The sequence below is a fragment of the Heptranchias perlo genome, chromosome 21 (genome assembly GCF_035084215.1).
Source record: "Heptranchias perlo isolate sHepPer1 chromosome 21, sHepPer1.hap1, whole genome shotgun sequence".
NCBI lineage: Eukaryota > Metazoa > Chordata > Chondrichthyes > Hexanchiformes > Hexanchidae > Heptranchias > Heptranchias perlo.
The window spans coordinates 638,732-657,579 of NC_090345.1; the positions used below are offsets into that span (position 1 = coordinate 638,732).

The 18,848-nt window shown below is 46.2% G+C and overlaps 1 protein-coding gene across 2 annotated transcripts in view; it reads right to left on the bottom strand.

The window, feature by feature from the left end:
• Positions 1-18,848, bottom strand: part of sh3pxd2aa (SH3 and PX domains 2Aa) — a 594,706-nt gene that overhangs the window by 451,266 nt on the left and 124,592 nt on the right. For both annotated transcript variants that reach the window (XM_068001935.1, XM_068001933.1), the window contains exon 3: positions 7,071-7,146. In XM_068001935.1, coding sequence (XP_067858036.1) covers positions 7,071-7,146 — 76 coding nt within the window. The remainder of the gene's footprint in view (positions 1-7,070; positions 7,147-18,848) is intronic.

Consider the following 18,848-nt stretch of genomic DNA (forward strand, 5'->3'; position numbering starts at 1 on the left):
CCGGTTCTGGGGAGGTGGGACCAGTACAAATTGGACGGTCTGCATCTGGGCAGGACTGGAACCAATGTCCTAGGGGGAGTGTTTGCTAGTGCTGTTGGGAAAGGTTTAAACTAATGTGGCAGGGGGATGGGAACCGATGCAGGAAGTCAGTGGGAAGTAAAGTGGTGTCAGAAACAAAAGGCAGTAAGGGAGAGTGTACAAAACATGACCGGACAGATGGTCTGAGAAAGCAGGGCAAAGACCAAGGGAAGTCCAGATTAAACTGCATTTATTTCTGCAAGAAGTCTGATGGGCAAGGCAGATGAACTCAGGGCATGGATGGGTACATGGGACTGGGATGTTATAGCTATTACTGAAACATGGCTAAGGGAGGGGCAGGACTGGCAGCTCAATGTTCCAGGGTACAGATGCTATAGGAAAGATAGAGCAGGAGGTAAGAGAGGAGGAGGAGTTGCGTTCTTGATTAGGGAGAACATCACGACAGTAGTGAGAGGGGATATATCCGAGGGTTCGCCCACTGAGTCTATATGGGTAGAACTGAAAAATAAGAAGGGAGAGATCACTTTGATAGGATTGTACTACAGACCCCCAAATAGTCAACGGGAAATTGAGGAGCAAATATGTAAGGAGATTACAGACAGCTGCAAGAAAAATAGGGTGGTAATAGTAGGGGACTTTAACTTTCCCAACATTGACTGGGACAGCCATAGCATTAGGGGCTTGGATGGAGAGAAATTTGTTGAGTGTATTCAGGAGGAATTTCTCATTCAGTATGTGGATGGCCCGACCAGAGAGGGGGCAAAACTTGACCTCCTCTTGGGAAATAAGGAAGGGCAGGTGACAGAAGTGTTGGTGAGGGATCACTTTGGGACCAGTGATCATAATTCCATTAGTTTTAAGATAGCTATGGAGAATGATAGGTCTGGCCCAAAAGTTAAAATTCTAAATTGGGGAAAGGCCAATTTTGATGGTATTAGACAGGAACTTTCAGAAGTTGATTGGGAGAGTCTGTTGGCAGGCAAAGGGACGTCTGGTAAATGGGAGGCTTTCAAAAGTGTGTTAACCAGGGTTCAGGGTAAGCACATTCCTTATAAAGTGAAGGGCAAGGCTGGTAGAAGTAGGGAACCTTGGATGACTCGGGAGATTGAGGCCCTAGTCAAAAAGAAGAAGGAGGCATATGACATGCATAGGCAGCTGGGATCAAGTGGATCCCTTGAAGAGTATAGAGATTGGCGGAGTAGAGTTAAGAGAGAAATCAGGAGGGCAAAAAGGGAACATGAGATTGCTTTGGCAGATAAGGCAAAGGAGAATCCAAAGAGCTTCTACAAATACATAAAGGGCAAAAGAGTAACTAGGGAGAGAGTAGGGCCTCTTAAGGATCAACAAGGTCATCTATGTGCGGAACCACAAGAGATGGGTGAGATCCTAAATGAATATTTCACATCGGTATTTACGGTTGAGAAAGGCATGGATGTTAGGGAACTTGGGGAAATAAATAGTGATGTCTTGAGGAGTGTACATATTACAGAGAGGGAGGTGCTGGAAGTCTTAATGCGCATCAAGGTAGATAAATCTCCGGGACCTGATGAAATGTATCCCAGGACGTTATGGGAGGTTAGGGAGGAAATTGCGGGTCCCCGAGCAGAGATATTTGAATCATCGACAGCTACAGGTGAGGTGCCTGAAGATTGGAGGGTAGCAAATGTTGTGCCTTTGTTTAAGAAGGGCGGCAGGGAAAAGCCTGGGAACGACAGACCGGTGAGCCTGACATCTGTAGTGGGTAAGTTGTTAGAGGGTATTCTGAGAGACAGGATCTACAGGCATTTGGAGAGGCAGGGACTGATTAGGAACAGTCAGCATGGTTTTGTGAGAGGAAAATCATGTCTCACGAATTTGATTGAGTTTTTTGAAGGGGTAACCAAGAAGATAGATGAGGGCTGTGCAGTAGACGTGGTCTACATGGACTTCAGCAAAGCCTTTGACAAGGTACCGCATGGTAGGTTGTTACATAAGGTTAAATCTCACGGGATCCAAGGTGAGGTAGCCAATTGGATACAAAATTGGATTGTCGACAGAAGACAGAGGGTGGTTGTAGAGGGTTGTTTTTCAAACTGGAGGCCTGTGTCCAGCGGTGTGCCTCAGGGATCGGTGCTGGGTCCGCTGTTATTTGTTATTTATATTAATGATTTGGATGAGAATTTAGGAGGCATGGTTAGTAAGTTTGCAGATGACACCAAGATTGGTGGCATTGTGGACAGTGAAGAAGGTTATCTAGGATTGCAACGGGATCTTGATAAATTGGGCCAGTGGGCCGATGAATGGCAGATGGAGTTTAATTTAGATAAATGTGAGGTGATGCATTTTGGTAGATCGAATTGGGCCAGGACCTGCTCTGTTAATGGTAGGGCGTTGGGGAGAGTTATAGAACAAAGAGATCTAGGAGTACAGGTTCATAGCTCCTTGAAAGTGGAGTCACAGGTGGATAGGGTGGTGAAGAAGGCATTCAGTATGCTTGGTTTCATTGGTCAGAACATTGAATACAGGAGTTGGGATGTCTTATTGAAATTGTACAAGACATTAGTAAGGCCACACTTGGAATACTGTATACAGTTCTGGTCACCCTATTATAGAAAGGATATTATTAAACTAGAAAGAGTGCAGAAAAGATTTACTAGGATGCTACCGGGACTTGATGGTTTGATTTATAGGGAGAGGTTGGATAGACTGAGACTTTTTTCCCTGGAGAGTAGGAGGTTTAGGGGTGATCTTATAGAAGTCTATAAAATAATGAGGGGCATAGATAAGGTAGATGGTCAAAATCTTTTCCCAAAGGTAGGGGAGTCTATAACGAGGGAGCATAGATTTAAGGTAAGAGGGGAGAGATACAAAAGGGTCCAGAGGGGCAATTTTTTCACTCAAAGGGTGGTGAGTGTCTGGAACGAGCTGCCAGAGGCAGTAGTAGAGGCGGGTACAATTTTGTCTTTTAAAAAGCATTTGGACAGTTACATGGATAAGATGGGTATAGAGGGATATGGGCCAAGTGCAGGCAACTGGGACTAGCTTAGTGGTATAAACTGGGCGACATGGACATGTTGGGCCGAAGGGCCTGTTTCCATGTTGTAAACTTCTATGATTCTATGATTCTTAACCACCTTATCTACCTGTCCTGCAACCTTCAGGGATCTGTGGACATGTACTCCAAGGTCCCTCACTTCCTCTACACCTCTCAGTATCCTCCCATTTATTGTGTATTCCCTTGCCTTGTTTGCTCTCCCCAAATGCATTACCTTACACTTCTCCGGATTGAACTACATTTGCCACTTTTCTGCCCATCTGACCAGTCCATTGATATCTTCCAGCAGTCTAAGCTTTCCTCCTCACTATCAGCCACACGGCCTATCTTTGTGTCATCCACAAATTTCTTAATCATGCCCCCTACATTTAAGTCCGAATCGTTAATGTTTACCACAAAAAACAAGGGACCTAGTACCGAGCCCTGCGGCACCCCACTGGAAACAGCCTCCCGGTCGCAAAAACACCTGTCGGCCATTACCCTTTGCTTCCTGCCACTGAGCCAATTTTGGATCCCATGGGCCTTTACTTTTTTGACCAATCTGCCATGTGGGACTTGTCAAAAGCCTTGCTAAAATCCATATAGACTACATCAATTGCGCTACCCTCATCGATCCTCCTTGTCACATCCTCGAAAAATTCAATCAAGTTAGTCAGACATGACCTCCCCTTAACAAATCCATGCAGACTGTCCTTAATTAGTCCATGTCTTGCTATTTGACAGTTTATCCTGTCCCTCAGAATTGATTCCAATAATTTGCCCACCACCGAGGTTCGGCTGACTGGCCTGTAATTACTCGGTCTATCCTTCGCTCCCTTTTTAAACAACGGTACAACGTTAACAGTCCTTCAATCCTGGAGGACTGCTAACGTTATTCTGCTAACTATATTCAAAGGACCACCAAATCTCAGTAAGTTAGTGAGGGTGTGTGTGTGCAGGGGGGGGGCGAAGAGAGGAGGAGAAGAGTCTACAATTTAAACTTGACAACTGGGTCTGGATGATGCAACAGAAACAACCCTGTTTACCAAGCCATTTACCGTTCGTACGAAGCCTTAATCAAAGAAATTTGGAGTCTGAAGACACTATAATGAAGTGGCTATTAGAATTCCTGCAGCACCCCTCACTATGGTTACACAGAAATAGATACCACACTGCACAAGGGAAGAACATATAACTACTGTCATTAACCATTCCTGTCTGCAGCCATTTATTACTGGTTTCAGTCAGTCAGACACATCATTCACATACTTACTCACTCAACACAGTCTCACAATGACAACCTGTAGGTCTCCATCATATTCCACGCAAATGCATACGTCACATTCCCAAAGCAGGCTTTTCATCATTAGTTTGCCACATCTTGTATGGGTGATCCAGGATCATCCTGGAGAGCAGAGATAACCCCCAGCTTCTTTTCTCCACTACCAACTGTCTCCTTAAACCTCTCTCCCTTGCCCCCTCCACCCTTACCTCCAATAACAATTGTGAGGAGCTCTTGGATTTCTTTAAAACTAAAATTGAGATGATGCCTTCAGCTACCTCTTCAGTTTCCATCTCTTTCTCTTTCCACCAAGTTAAATCTTCCACCAGTTCCTCTCGCCCATGGCCTGAACCCGGGTCTTTCTCCAGTTTCTCTCCCATCACCCTTCATAACCTCTCCGAGTTCATCTTGTCCATGAGACCCACCTCCTGCTCCCTTGACCCCACTCCCACTGAACTGCTGACAACCCAACTTTCCTTCCCGGCCCCCATCCTAGCTGATTGTAAACGGTTCCCTCTTCTCAGGTACTGTCCCCCTCCCTTTCAAAACCTTCATCACCCCCCACTCAAAAAATCTACCCTTGATCCTTCTGTCCTTGTAAACTACCACCCCATCTCCAACCTCCCTTTCCTCACCAAAGTTCTTGAACATGTTATCGCCTCTCAAATCCGCACCCATCCTTCCTACAATTCCATGCTGAAACTTCCAATTAGATTTCTGTCCCTGCCACAGCACCGAAACAAACCTAATCAATGTCACAAATGACAACTTCTGTTACGGTGGTGTATTATCCTTCCTCTCTGCAGCCATTGACACAGTCACCTAACCATCCTCCTCAGACGCCTCTCTTCCATTGTCCAGCTCAGTGGGATTGTCCTCGCTTGGTTCCATTCACCTATCCAATCGTAGCCAGAGCATCTCTAGCAATGGCTTCTCTTCCCACCCCCAGACCATTACCTCCAGAGTCCCCCAAGGATCTATCATTGGCCCCCTCCTCTTCCTCATCTACATGCTGCCCCTTGACAATAAGAACCACAGACATGGCTTCAGCTTCCACATGTATGCTGACAACACGCAGCTCTACCTCTCGAGGAGATACGATTGATGTTCTTAAAATAATGAACAGATTAGACTCAGTCCAAGTGGATAGGCTACTTGAGCTCCAGAGGTTAAGGAGGATCAGGGGACATAAGCATGTTACAAAAGCAAAGAACTAGATTAGATGTTAGGAGGCATTTTTCCTCTGCAGTGAGTCTTCAACCTCTGGAGTAAGTTACTGGCACATGCAGTTGAGTGCAGATTCGCTGCAAGCAGTCTAAAGGGAGCTGGACAAGCTCCCAAAAGTGGCAAATATATCTACATGTAGAAGATAGGTGGGTCATTGGGGGTTGTACTACGGTCATCGTGGTCTCTTCAGGGGTCAGAGAGGAATTTTCCATTTTTTTCCTAAATTGGCCTACGGTTTTTTGCCTCTCCCAAGAGAATACATGATGGGGTAGAGTCGGTGGGGGGGGGGGGGGGGGTGGAAATGAGGCATAGGACAGGCTCGATGGACCAACTGGTCATTTTCTATTCTCCTTTTTCATATGTATATAGTGTCTTATCACACCTCTCAGGAAAATCTCAAAGTTCTTCACAGAGAATTAATTACTTTGAAGTGCACCAACTACTGTTATGTAGACAAATGTGAGAACTATTTGTGCACAAGATCCTAGAAATAGCAATGACAGGAATGACCAGTTAATCTATTTTTGATAGTGTTGATTAAGGGAGCAATGTTGGCAAGGGCACCCGGAGATCTCTCTACTTTTCTTCAAATCGAAGCAGGTGATCATTAAAATCCATTTGAACCAGGCAAAAGGGGCCTCAGTTTTACATTTGATCTGAAGGATGGCATTTCAGACAACATAGTGATCCCTCAGTAGTACATTGGAGTGTCACAGATTATGTGCATCATAGTCAAGTCCTATCCAAAGTCCACACACATACACTTTCCCGCAAGGCTCACTGGGTAGTGATCAGCAGCGAGAATCCTGGCCGATTTTCTCCTCTCCAATCCATGGCCACTGAAGCCATTTGTAAGATCTCTACCACAACCTTGACTGAGGTCGGCTACCTCAGTACAAATAAGGGATTGAACATGGGACCTTATGATTTGTCTCGGGAGTGCACCATGCAATGCATTTACTTATTCAGCCTTTGGAGCATTCACTTCAGATCTAGGTGTACTACATGATACTTAGGTTACAAAACAGCAGAGAGCACCAGATGGGTTGGAACATTAATGTTGGGGCTATAAATATAAGATAGTCACCAATAAATCCAATAGGAAATTCAGGAGGAATTTCTTTATTCAGAGTGGTTAGAATGTGGAACTCGCTACCACATGGAGCAACTGAGGCAAATAGCATAGATGCATTTATGGGGAAGCTAGATAAATACATCAAGAAGAAAGGAATAGAAGGTTATGCTGATCGGGTTAGATAAAGAGGGGTGGAAGGAGGCATGTGTGGAGCTTAACATCGGCATGGACCAGTTGGGTCAAATGACCTGTTTCTGTGCTGCGTGTTCTATATAATTGTATGTAACAGCTGGAGGCAGCACTGGATCAGTTACACTAGGGATTGTAGGGAGCACCGGACAGATTACAATGTGTGGTTTACAGATCTGCAAATAGCACTGTAAGAATTACAGAGCTGCAGAGAGCAATGGATAGGTTACCAAGCTGCTACTCACCAGGCAAGAAGGGGATGCAGCGCAATTTGGGATCTTTCTGTCCTCCTTCAACAGGAAACTTGTCCAGGAGCTGCATCTGCAACGAGGAAAGGACAGGTAAGGGCTCATAATGTATATTACACATCTAGAAGAACAGCACTATTTAAACCAACTCTTACGACAGAATATGTCAAACTACAAACAAAATACAAACATTAGAATCCACTGAGAGCTACTTATTCAGCCATGGAACCAGACATTTACAGCACAGAAGGAGGCCACTCAACCGATTGTATCCGTTCCGGCGCTTTGCTGGGGCAACCTATAACTAATCTCTCTTCTCTCGGGTAAATTGGAATCAAAGATTGGCAGGCAAAACTGTAATTGAACAATGGGCGGCCTTTAAAGAGGAGATGGATCGGGTATAGTGTAGGTACATTCCAGGAGGGGGAAAGGTAGGGCAACCAAAGCCAGAGCTCCCCGGATGACCAAAGAGATAGAGATAGAGAGTAAGATGAAGTAGAGAAAGGGAACATAGGAACAGGAGTAGGCCATTCAGCCCCTCGTGCCTGCTCCGCCATTTGATAAGATCATGGCTGATCGGTGATCTAACTCCATATACCTGCCTTTGGCCCATATCCCTTAATACCTTTGGTTGCCAAAAAGCTATCTACCTCAGATTTAAATTTAGCAATTGAGCTAGTATCAATTGCTGTTTGCGGAAGAGAGTTCCAAACTTTTACAACCCTTTGTGTGTAGAAATGTTTTCTAATCTCGCTCCTGAAAGGTCTGACTCTAATTTTTAGACTGTGCCCCCTACTCCTAGAATCTCCAACCAGCGGAAATAGTTTCTCTCTATCCACCCTATCCGTTCCCCTTAATATCTTATAAACTTCAATCAGATCACCCCTTAACCTTCGAAACTCTAGAGAATACAACCCCAATTTCTGTAATCTCTCCTCGTAACTTAACCCTTGAAGTCCGGGTATCATTCTAGTAAACCTACGCTGCACTCCCTCCAAGGCCAATATGTCCTTCTGAAGGTGCAGTGCCCAGAACTGCTCACAGTACTCCAGGTGTGGTCTAACCAGGGTTTTGTATAGCTGCAGCATAACTTCTGCCCCCTTGTACTCTAGTCCTCTAAATATAAAGGCCAACATTCCATTTGCGTTCTTGATTATTTTCTGCACCTATTCATGACACTTCAATGATCCATGTACCTGTACCCCTAGGTCCCTTTGGACATCCACCGTTTTTAACTTTTTACCATTTAGAAAGTGCCCTGTTCTATCCTTTTTTGATCCAAAGTGGATGACCTCACACTTGTCTACGTTGAATTCCATTTGCCACAGTTTTGCCCATTCACCTAATCGATCAATACCCTTTGTAATTTTATGTTTTCATCTACACTGCTTACAATGCCACCAATCTTTGTGTCATCGGCAAACTTAGATATGAGACTTTCTATGCCTTCATCTAAGTCGTTAATAAATATTGTGAATAATTGAGGCCCCAAGACACATCCCTGCGGGACTCCACTAGTCACATCCTGCCAATGTGAGTACCTACCCATTATCCCTACTCTCTGTCGCCTTTCACTCAGCCAACTTCCGATCCAAGTCCGTACTTTTCCCTCGATTCCATGGGCTTCTATCTTAGCTAACAGTCTCTTATGTGGGACCTTATCAAATGCCTTCTGGAAGTCCATATAAATAACATCCATTGACATTCCCCTGTCCACTACTTTAGTCACCTCTTCAAAAAATTCAATCAGGTTTGTCAGGCACGACCTACCTTTCACAAATCCATGCTGGCTCTCTCTGATTAACTGAAAATTCTCGAGGTGTTCAGTCACCCTCTCCTTAATTATAGACTCCAGCATTTTCCCACAACAGATGTTAGGTGTATGATAGATGTCAGGTTGATAATACAAGCGAGAACCAGGCTGAATATAGAAAGTTCAGAGGGGGAGTGAAAAAGGAAATAAGAGGGGCAAAGAGAGAATATGAGAATAGACTGGCGGCTAACATAAAAGGAAATCCAAAAGTCTTCTATAGGCATATAAATTGTAAACGGTTAGAAAGAGGAGGGGTGGAGCCGATTAGGGACCAAGAAGATCTACGCATATAGGCAGAGGGCATGGCTGAGGTACTAAATGAGTACTTTGCATTTGAGGAGATAGTTGAGATACTGGATGGGCTAAAAATTGATAAAGAGGAGGTACTAGAAAGGCTGGTTGTACTTAAAGTAGATAAGTCACCAGGTCAGGGTGGGATGCATCCTAGGTTGCTAAGGGAAGTAAAGGTGGAAAATACGGAGGTACTGGCCATAATCTTCCAAACATCCTTAGATACGGGGGTGGTGCCAGATGACTGGAGAATTGCAAATGTTATACCCTTGTTCAAAAAAAGGTGCAAGGATAAACCCAGCAACTACAGGCCAGTCAGTTTAACGTCGGTGGTGGGGAAACTGTTAGAAACAATAATCCGGGACAAAATTAACAGTAACTTGGACAAGTGTGGATTAATTAAAGAAAGCCAGCACAGATTTGTTAAAGGCAAATCGTGTTTAACTAACTTGATTGAGTTTTGAGGAGGTAACAGCGAGGATTGATGAGGGCAATGCGGTTAATGTGGCGTATATGGACTTCTAAAAAGGCGTTGGATAAAGTGCCACATAATAGGCTTGTCAGCAAAGTTGAAGCCCATGGAATAAAAGGGGCAGTGGCAGCATGGATACTAAATTGGCTAAGTGACAGGAAACAGAGAGTAGTGGTGAATGGTTATTTTTTTGACTAGAGGGAGATAAACAGTGGTATTCCCCAGGGGTCGGTGCTGGGACCACTGCTTTTCTTGATATATATTAATGACTTGGACTTGGGTGTACAGGGCACAATTTCAAAATTTGCAGATGACACAAAACTTGGCAGGGTAGTGAACAGTGAGGAGAATAGTGATAAGACTTCAAGAGGATATAGACAGGCTGGTGGAATGGGCGGACCCGTGGCAGATAAAATTTAACGTAGAGAAGTGTGAAGTGATACATTTTGGTAGGAAGAACGAGGCGAGGCAATATAAACTAAAGGGTACAATTCTAAAAGGGTTGCAGGAACAGAGAGACCTGGGGTATATGTGCAGAAATCATTGAACGTGGCAGGGCAGGTTGAGAAAGCGGTTAAGAAAGCATACGGGATGCTGGGCTTTATAAATAGAGGCATAGAGTACAAAAGCACGGAAGTTATGATGAATCTTTATAAAACACTGGTTCGGCCACAACTGGAGTGTTGTGTACAATTCTGGGCACCGCACTTTAGGAAGGATGTGAAGGCCTTAGAGAGGGTGCAGAAAAGATTTACTAGAATGGTTCCAGGGATGAAGGACTTCAGTTACATGGATAGACTGGAGAAGCTGGGGTTTTTCTCCTTAGAGCAGAGAAGGTTGAGAGGAGATTTGATAGAGGTATTCAAAATCATGAGGAGTCTAGACAGAGTAGATAGAGAGAAACCATTCCCATTGGCAGAAGGGTCAAGAACCAGAGGATACAAATTTCAGTTGATTAACCAAAGGTGACATGAGGAAAAACTTTTTTACGCAGCGAGTGGTTATGATCTGGAATGCACTGCCTGAAAGGATGGTGGATGCAGATTCAATCATGGCTTTCAAAAGGGAATTGGATAAGTACTTGAAAGGAAAAAAATTGCAGGACTAACGACGGGCCGAATGGCTTCCTTCTGTGCTGTAACCATTCTATGATTCCCCACTCTTTCTCCATAGCCTTGTATCCTCCTCTGCTTCAAATATTTATCCAATTTTCCCTAATGAGAAGCAATGATATCATAGAATCATTGAAAGATTACAGCACGGATGGAGGCCATTTGGCCCATCGAGTCTGTGCCGGCTCTATGCAAGAGCAATCTAGTTAGTCCCACTCCTCCGCCCTATCCCTGTGGCCCTGCAAATTTTTTTCTTTCAAGTCCAGTTTTATCCAGTTCCCTTTTGAATGCCATGATTGAATCTGCCTCCACCACCCCCTCTGGCAGTGCATTCCAGATCCTAACCACTGTCGCTGCCTCAACCACTCCTTGTGGCAAAGCCCTGGGATGATCTTTCCAAACGGATTGCTGGATCTTGTTAAAAGACCCAGTTCTGAACAAGAGCTACAGGAATTTCCAAAGAATGTACATTATGCAGGTTACATTTCAAGTAAGACACGTCAGGATTTCTATCCAGGAGATAAAAGTATACGCTACACTTCCAGTTACTCATAATGTAATAGACTGGTTAACCTTTAGTAGCAATCTTAAAGTACAGCTTATTCAGAGTGTGTGACAAACCCATTGCGCAGAATTACCAAGTCTGATCATAGAGCCATAGAGAACCAACAAAGAGAATGAAAGGCACCCTCCGTACAGCAAGTTTTATCTCGTTGGTTTCAAATTCCACCTTCGCCTTCTCCATCCCTTCAAATACAGCCCCTTGAACCTGCTCCGCCATTCAATAAGATCATGGCTGATCTTCTACCTCAACTCCAATTTCCCGCCCGATCCCCATATCCCTTGATTCCCTTAGTGTCCAAAAACCTATCGATCTCAGCCTTGAATATACTCAACAAATCAGCATCCACAGCCCTCTGGGGTAGAGAATTCCCAAGATTCACAACCCTCTGAGTGAAGAAATGTCTCCTCATCTCAGTCCTAAATTGCCAACCCCTTATCTTGAGACTATGATCCATAATTCTAGACTCTCCAGCCAGGGGAAACAGCCTCTCAGCATCTACCCTGTCAAGCCCCCTCAGAATTTTATTTGATTCAATGAGATCACCTCTCATTCTTCTAAACTCCAGAGAATATAGGCCCATTCTACTCAGTCTCTCCTCATAGGACAACCCTCTCATCCCAGGAATCAATCTACTGAACCTTTGTTGCACCCCCTCTAAAGCAAGTATATCCTTCCTTAGGTAAGGAGACCAAAACTGTACTCACCAGAGCCCTATATAATTGCAGCAAGACCTCCTTACTCTTATATTCAAAACCCCTTGCAATAAAGGTTAATATACCATTTGCCTTCCTAATTGCTTCCTGTACCTGCATTTTAACTTTCTGTGATACCATCCCAGCTTCAACCTCTTTTCCTCTCCAAGGTCCTTGAATGTGTCATCAACTAGCTCCTTGTCTATCTCTCCCTAAACTTTCTGTTCAAATCCCTTCAGTCTATCTTCCACCCTGCTCACAGTACCAAGACTACCCAGGCTGAAGTCACCGCCAGTGACCAAGTGTTATTCTGCTTCCTCAACCTCTCCACACCATTATTCTCCATCGCCTCTCTTCCAGCTCCTTGAGAAGTTCCACTCCTACCTGACCATACACAGCCAGCACATTTCTAGGAATGGCTCCTTTTGCTGAAAGGATTTATTCTTGGTCCTCTCTTTCTTATCTGTATACTGGCCCAATGCTGATGACACCTATCTCTACTTCTACCACTTCCCTCAGCCCCTGCTGTGCTATCAAGACTGCCTGTCCAACATCAAGTCATGGATGACTCAAAATTTCCTCTAACTGACCAGGAAAACTGAAACTATCATTTTTGCCTCCAGCCACAATTTCACTCCCTTATCATTGACTCCATCCTCCTCCTCAGCCATTCAGGCTGAACCAGACAGTGCAAAACTGTAGTATCCAATTCAAACCAGAGGTGAACTTCGATCCCCATGACCTATCCATAACCATGACCACATCCTTCCAGCTTCACAACATTGTCCGCCTCTGCTTCTACCTCAACCCATCATCGCCAAAACCCATATCTAAACATTTTGTTATCTCGAGACTAGATTTCGCTGGTGCCCTCCTTTCTGGGCTCCCATCCTCCCTAAACTCCAACTTGTCCGAAATTCAGCTGCTCATATCTTATCACATTCTCCCAAAGTCCCCATCCTTGTTGACTTACATTAGCACTTTGCTGCCTGACATATTGAATTTAAAATCCTTGTCCTCATCTTCAAATCCATCCATGGCTTCAGCTCACCCCAGTTCTGGAACTTCCTCCAACCTTATATCCCCTCCTGCACTGTTTAGTCCTCCAACACTAGCCTTTTGTACATCTTCACTTTGCCCCACTATTGATGGCAGAGCCTGCAGCTGCCTTGGCCCTACTCACTAGACTGTCCACCTCTTCACTTCTCTCTCCAGGTTACATTTTTTTCAAAATCCTCCATTTTGATCAAGCTTTCCTATAACTCTCCCATCATGGCTCTGAGTCCATTCCTCCCCAACGCAGTGCGTGGGAGAAAGACCCATGAAGGATTGGTGTGCCTTGATTTAAGAGTGCAGCTTACTTCCTGCGAATGGAGAAGGACACAGTATCCCACAACCCGTGCCAGCTCAAATTACAAAAACACAGCAAATTCAAGAAAGCTGGACATGAAAACTTCCACACTGCAACCCATATAAAATACTCCACCAGTTCTCGATGGGTTATAATCCAAATGTTAATCTGTCCTCATAGAGTCATAGAAAGTTTTGGCACAGAAGGAGGCCATTCGACCCATTGGGCTCCATTTTAGCACCCGCTTTGGGGGCTTTCCTGGCAGGGGGGGTCCAACACGCCCACTTCCGGGTTCCCCACAGACGCGCCAACGTGCGCACGCAGCCCCCGCACGTGGGACTCCCGCAGGCAATTAAAGCCAGCGGGGTGCCACTTGAGAGTATTTACCTTGCTATTTCAGGTCATTAACAGACCCGATTAAGGGAATATGTCAGGAGGGGTGGGATTTTAGAAACAACTGGGACTGTTTCCCATACTGGGGGAAACAGTCCCAGTTCAAATGGACGTGTTGCAGCTATCAGCCAGTAGCAGCTGCAAAGGTCCATTTGACAGGTGTAGGGGGGAGACCCTGACTCATTGCAGGAGGCCACTCTGTCACTTGGGACAAAGTTTGGCCTCCACCACCCTCCTCCTAACAACAAAATTCACCAACTTACACACTTACTCCGGGATCCAGAGACATGTACCTACTTTGCGGACCCCCTCAGATGTACATCTTCCGGATGGGGGCTGCCGTAACTGCATTCATGACCTCCTCGGAGGGCGAACAGCATCACCAGCCTCGCCGGCCAAGCCGTCCACCTCTGACACGTGGAGCTCCACAACACAGTGCTGTGACACATCCACCTGCACAGCAGGAGGGAGGGCAACCGCAGAGAGAGATGCGTCGCAGGGGGCACTACCCTCGCCACAGGGTCCACAGACCGAGGCTCAGCTTCCTGGACCTCTCTGAGTAGCAGTGCACACGGAGGCTCAGAGTCACTCGACATGTAGTCGTGGACATCTGCAGCCTCCTTCATGCCGAGCTGCTCCCCGCTGGCCCGAGCACTATCTTCTTACCTGTCGCTGTCAAAGTCACCACTGCCCTCAACAACTTCTCCTCCGCATCCTTCCAGGGTGCCACCGGGGACATCGCCAGTGTCTCTCAGCCATCTGCACAAAAGAGCCCTGCAAATACACCTACACCCACTCTGCAGTGACACAATGGGTGGCATCAGGTGTGGGTCTTCATTGTGATCCTCAGGAAAGGGCACTATTGCACAAACCAGACATGATTCGCAAAGATGTGGCAGTAGTGGTGCTAATATAATATGTGATGTGAGTTGATCAGAAATTAAATATAAGTAAAAACCATGACAAACCCTCAAACACCCTTGTGCATCCCCTTCATGCTCACAACACGTCTGCCTTACGCTTCCTACTGCACATATGTGATGCATGCCCTGTGGCTGCAGCACAGGTAGTGGCAGGTTGAGTGAGGCTGACCGTGAAAGAGATGTATGAGAGGGTGAGTATGAGATAGAGCCATGAGACTGTATGAGGATTGGGTTGAGTGGTAGTGGTGGGATGAGTACTGGCGAGGTGAGTAAGTGCAGGTAAGATGAGGATGAGCTTTGAGTAGGTGTGAGGGGTGATGTAACAGAGTAGTGTTGGCAGTGCAGAAGGAGATGTGGGGTGGGGGCGGTGATGTGGCAGACGGAGTGTAGGGGAATAAGTGTACTCACTTTGGCTGACCGACTTAGGTCATTGCAGCGCCTCCTGCACTGTATGCAGGTGGGTGATATGTTGGTGGTGCAGGTGACCTCCTCTGCCACCTCGAGCCAGGCCTGCCTGGTGGCAAAGGCAGGTCGCTTCTTCCTGCCCGCCGGGAGGAAGATCTCTGTCCTCCCCCCTCCTCCTCACCCCATCTAATGATACCTGGAGTGAGGCATCATTAAACCTGGGAGCAGCCTTCCCCCTGGGCTGCTCCATGCTGTATTTTTTCCCATTTGTTGCAGCATCTGTCAGTGGAGGACTGCCCCATTAAATAGAGCTCCTCCAGCTGACAGATCTTACTGCGCATGTGCAGTCTGCCCAACGCGCAGATCAGCAGTGGGGAACCCGGAAGACCAGGTAAGTGGATCCAATTAGGCTGCGATCGCGCGCGGGGCAGACTGATTTCACCGGGCGCGTTACCCACGCGCCCAATAGCCCCCCCCCCCGCCGCGAACCCGCAGCCCTGGCAATATCGAGCCCATTGTATCCATGCCGGCCAAAAAAGAGCTATCCAGCTTAATCCCACTTTCCAGCACTTGGTCCATAACCCTGTAGGTTACGGCACTTCAAGTGCACATCCAGGTACTTCTTAAATGAGTTGAGGGTTTCTGCCTCTACCACCCTTCCAGGCAGTGAGTTCCAGACCCCCATCACCCTCTGGGTGAAAAATTTCTCCTCAGCTCCCCTCTAATCCTTCTACCAATTACTTTAAATCTATGCCCCCTGGTCACTGACCCCTCTGCTAAAGGAAATAGGTCTTCCCTATCCACCCTATCTAGGCCCCTCATAATTTTATACACCTCAATTAAATCTCCCTCAGCCTCCTCTGTTCCAAAAAAAACAACCCCAGCCTATCCAATCTTTCCTCATAACTAAAATTCACCAGTCCTGGTAACATCCTCGTAAATCTCCTCTGTACCCTCTCTAGTGCAATCACATCTTTCCTGTAATGCGGTGACCAGAACTGTACGCAGAACTAGTGTTTTATACAAAATCAAAAGCAAAATACTGCGGATGCTGAAAATCTGAAATAAAAACAGAAAATGCTGGAGAAGCTCAGCAAGTCAGGCAGCTTCTGTGAAGAAAGAAACAGGGTTAACGTTTCAGGACGAAGACCTTTCGTCGGAACTGGAAGATGTTAAAAGAGTTAAAGTTTTTGAGCTAGTACAGAGCCAGGGAAAGGGTGGGGGGGGAGGAGGGAGGGGAGGAAAGAGCAAAAGGGAAGGTCTCTGACAGGGTGCTGGGCACGAGTGATTAAATGACAAAAGCGATGGTGGTGCAAGGCAAGGAAGGTGGTAATGGGTCAGGTTAAGAAACAAAAGATTTTATTCGTTCATGGGATGTGGGCGTCGATGGCGGGGCCGACATTTATTGCCCATCCCTAATTGCCCTTGAGAAGGTGGTGATGAGCCGCCTTCCTGAACCGCTGCAGTCCATGTGGTGAAGGTTCTCCCACAGTGCTGTTAGGAAGGGAGTTCCAGGATTTTGACCCAGCAACGAGGAAGGAACGGCAATATATTTCCAAGTCGGGATGGTGTGTGACTTGGAGGGGAACGTGCAGGTGGTGTTGTTCCCATGTGCCTGCCGCTGTTGTCCTTCTAGGTGGTAGAGGTGGCGGATTTGGGAGGTGATGTCGAAGAAGCCTTGGCGAGTTGCTGCAGTGCATCCTGTGCATGGTACACACTGCAGCCACAGTGCGCCGGTGGTGAAGGGAGTGAATGTTTAGGGTGGTGGATGGGGTGCCAATCAAGCGGGCTGCTTTGTCCTGGATGGTGTCGAGCTTCTTGAGTGTTGCTGGAGCTGCACTCATCCAGGCAAGTGGAGAGTATTCCATCACACTCCTGACTTGTGTCTTATAAATGGTGGAAAGGCTTTGGGGAGTCAGGAGGTGAGTCACTCGCCGCAGAATACCCAGCCCCTGACCTGCTCTTGTAGTATTTATATGGCTGATCCAGTTAAGTTTCTCATCAATGGTGACCCCCAGAATGTTGATGGTGGGGGATTCGGCGATGGTAATGCCGTTGAATGTCAAGGGGAGGTGGTTCGACTCTCTCTCGTTGGAGATGGTCATTGCCTGGCACTGGTCTGGCGCGAATGTTACTTGCCACTTGTCAGCCCAAGCCTGGATGTTGTCTAGGTCTTGCTGCATGCGGGCTTGGACTGCTTCATTATTTGAGGGGTTGTGAATGGAACTGAACACTGTGCAATCATCAGCGAACATCCCCATTTGTGATCTTATGATGGAGGGAAGGTCATTGATGAAGCAGCTGAAGATGGTTGGGCCTAAGACACTGCCCTGAGGAACTCCTGCAGTAATGTCCTGGGGCTGAGATGATTGGACTCCAACAACCACTACCATCTTCCTTTGTGCTGGGTATGACTCCAGCCAGAATGATCAGTAGCAGTTGCTACTGATATTCCCTCCCCCACTTTCCCTGGCTCTGTACTTGCTCAAAAACTCTTTTAACATCTTCCAGTTCTGACGAAAGGTCTTCGACCTGAAACGTTAACTCTGTTTCTTTCTCCACATACGCTGCCTGACATGCTGAGCTTCTCCAGCATTTTCTGTTTTTATTTTATTGTTTGATACAGTTCTAGCATAACCTCCCTGCTCTTATACTCTATGCCTCAGCTAATAAAGGAAAGTATCCTGTATGGCTTCTTAACCATCTTATCTACCTGTCCTGCTACCTTCAGGGATCTGTGGACATGCACTCCGGGGTTCCTCACTTCCTCTACACCTCTCAGTATCCTCCTATTTATTGTATATTCCCTTGCCTTGTTTTCCCTCCCCAAACGCATTGCCTCACACTTCTCTGGATTGAATTCCATTTGCCACTTTTCTGCCCACCTGACCAGTCCATTAATATCTTCCTGCAGTCGATAGCTTTCCTCTTCATTATCAACCACATGGCCAATTTTTGTATCATCTGCAAACTTCTTGATCAAGCCCCCCACATTCAAGTCCAAATCATTGATATATACCACAAAAAGCAAGGGACCTAGTGCTGAGCCCTGCAGAACCCCACTGGAAACAGTCACAAAAACACCCGTTGACCATTACCATTTGCTTCCTGCCACTGAGCCAATCTTGGATCCAACTTGCCACCTTCCCTTGGATCCCATGGGCTTTTACTTTTTTGACCAGTCTGCCATGTGGGACCTTGTCGAAACCCTTGCTAAAATCCATGTAGACTACATCAAATGTGTTACCCTCGTCAACCCTCCTCATTACCTCCTCAAAAAATTCAATCAAGTTCGTGAGACACAACCTTCTCTTAACAAATCCATGCTGACTGTCCTTGATTAACCCGTGCCTTTCTAAATGACGATTTATGCTGTCCCTCAGAATCGATTCCAATAATTTGCCCACCACCAAGGTTAGACTGACTGGCCTATAATTACTCCGTCTATCCCTTTGTCCCTTTTTAAACAACGGTACAATGTTAGCAGTCCTCCAATCCTCCGGCACCATGCCTGTAAGCAGGAAGGATTGGAAAATGATGGTCAGAGCCTCCACTATTTCCTCCCTTGCTTCTCCTAACTGCCTGGGATACATTTGATCTGGGCCTGGCGATTTGTCAACTTTCAAACATGCTGAATCCCTTAATACTTCCTTTCTCACCATGTTTATCTCCCATTCAATATTTCACACTCCTCTTTCACTTTAATCTCTGCATCGTCCCCCTCTTTTGTGAAGACAGATGCAAAGTACTCATGAAGA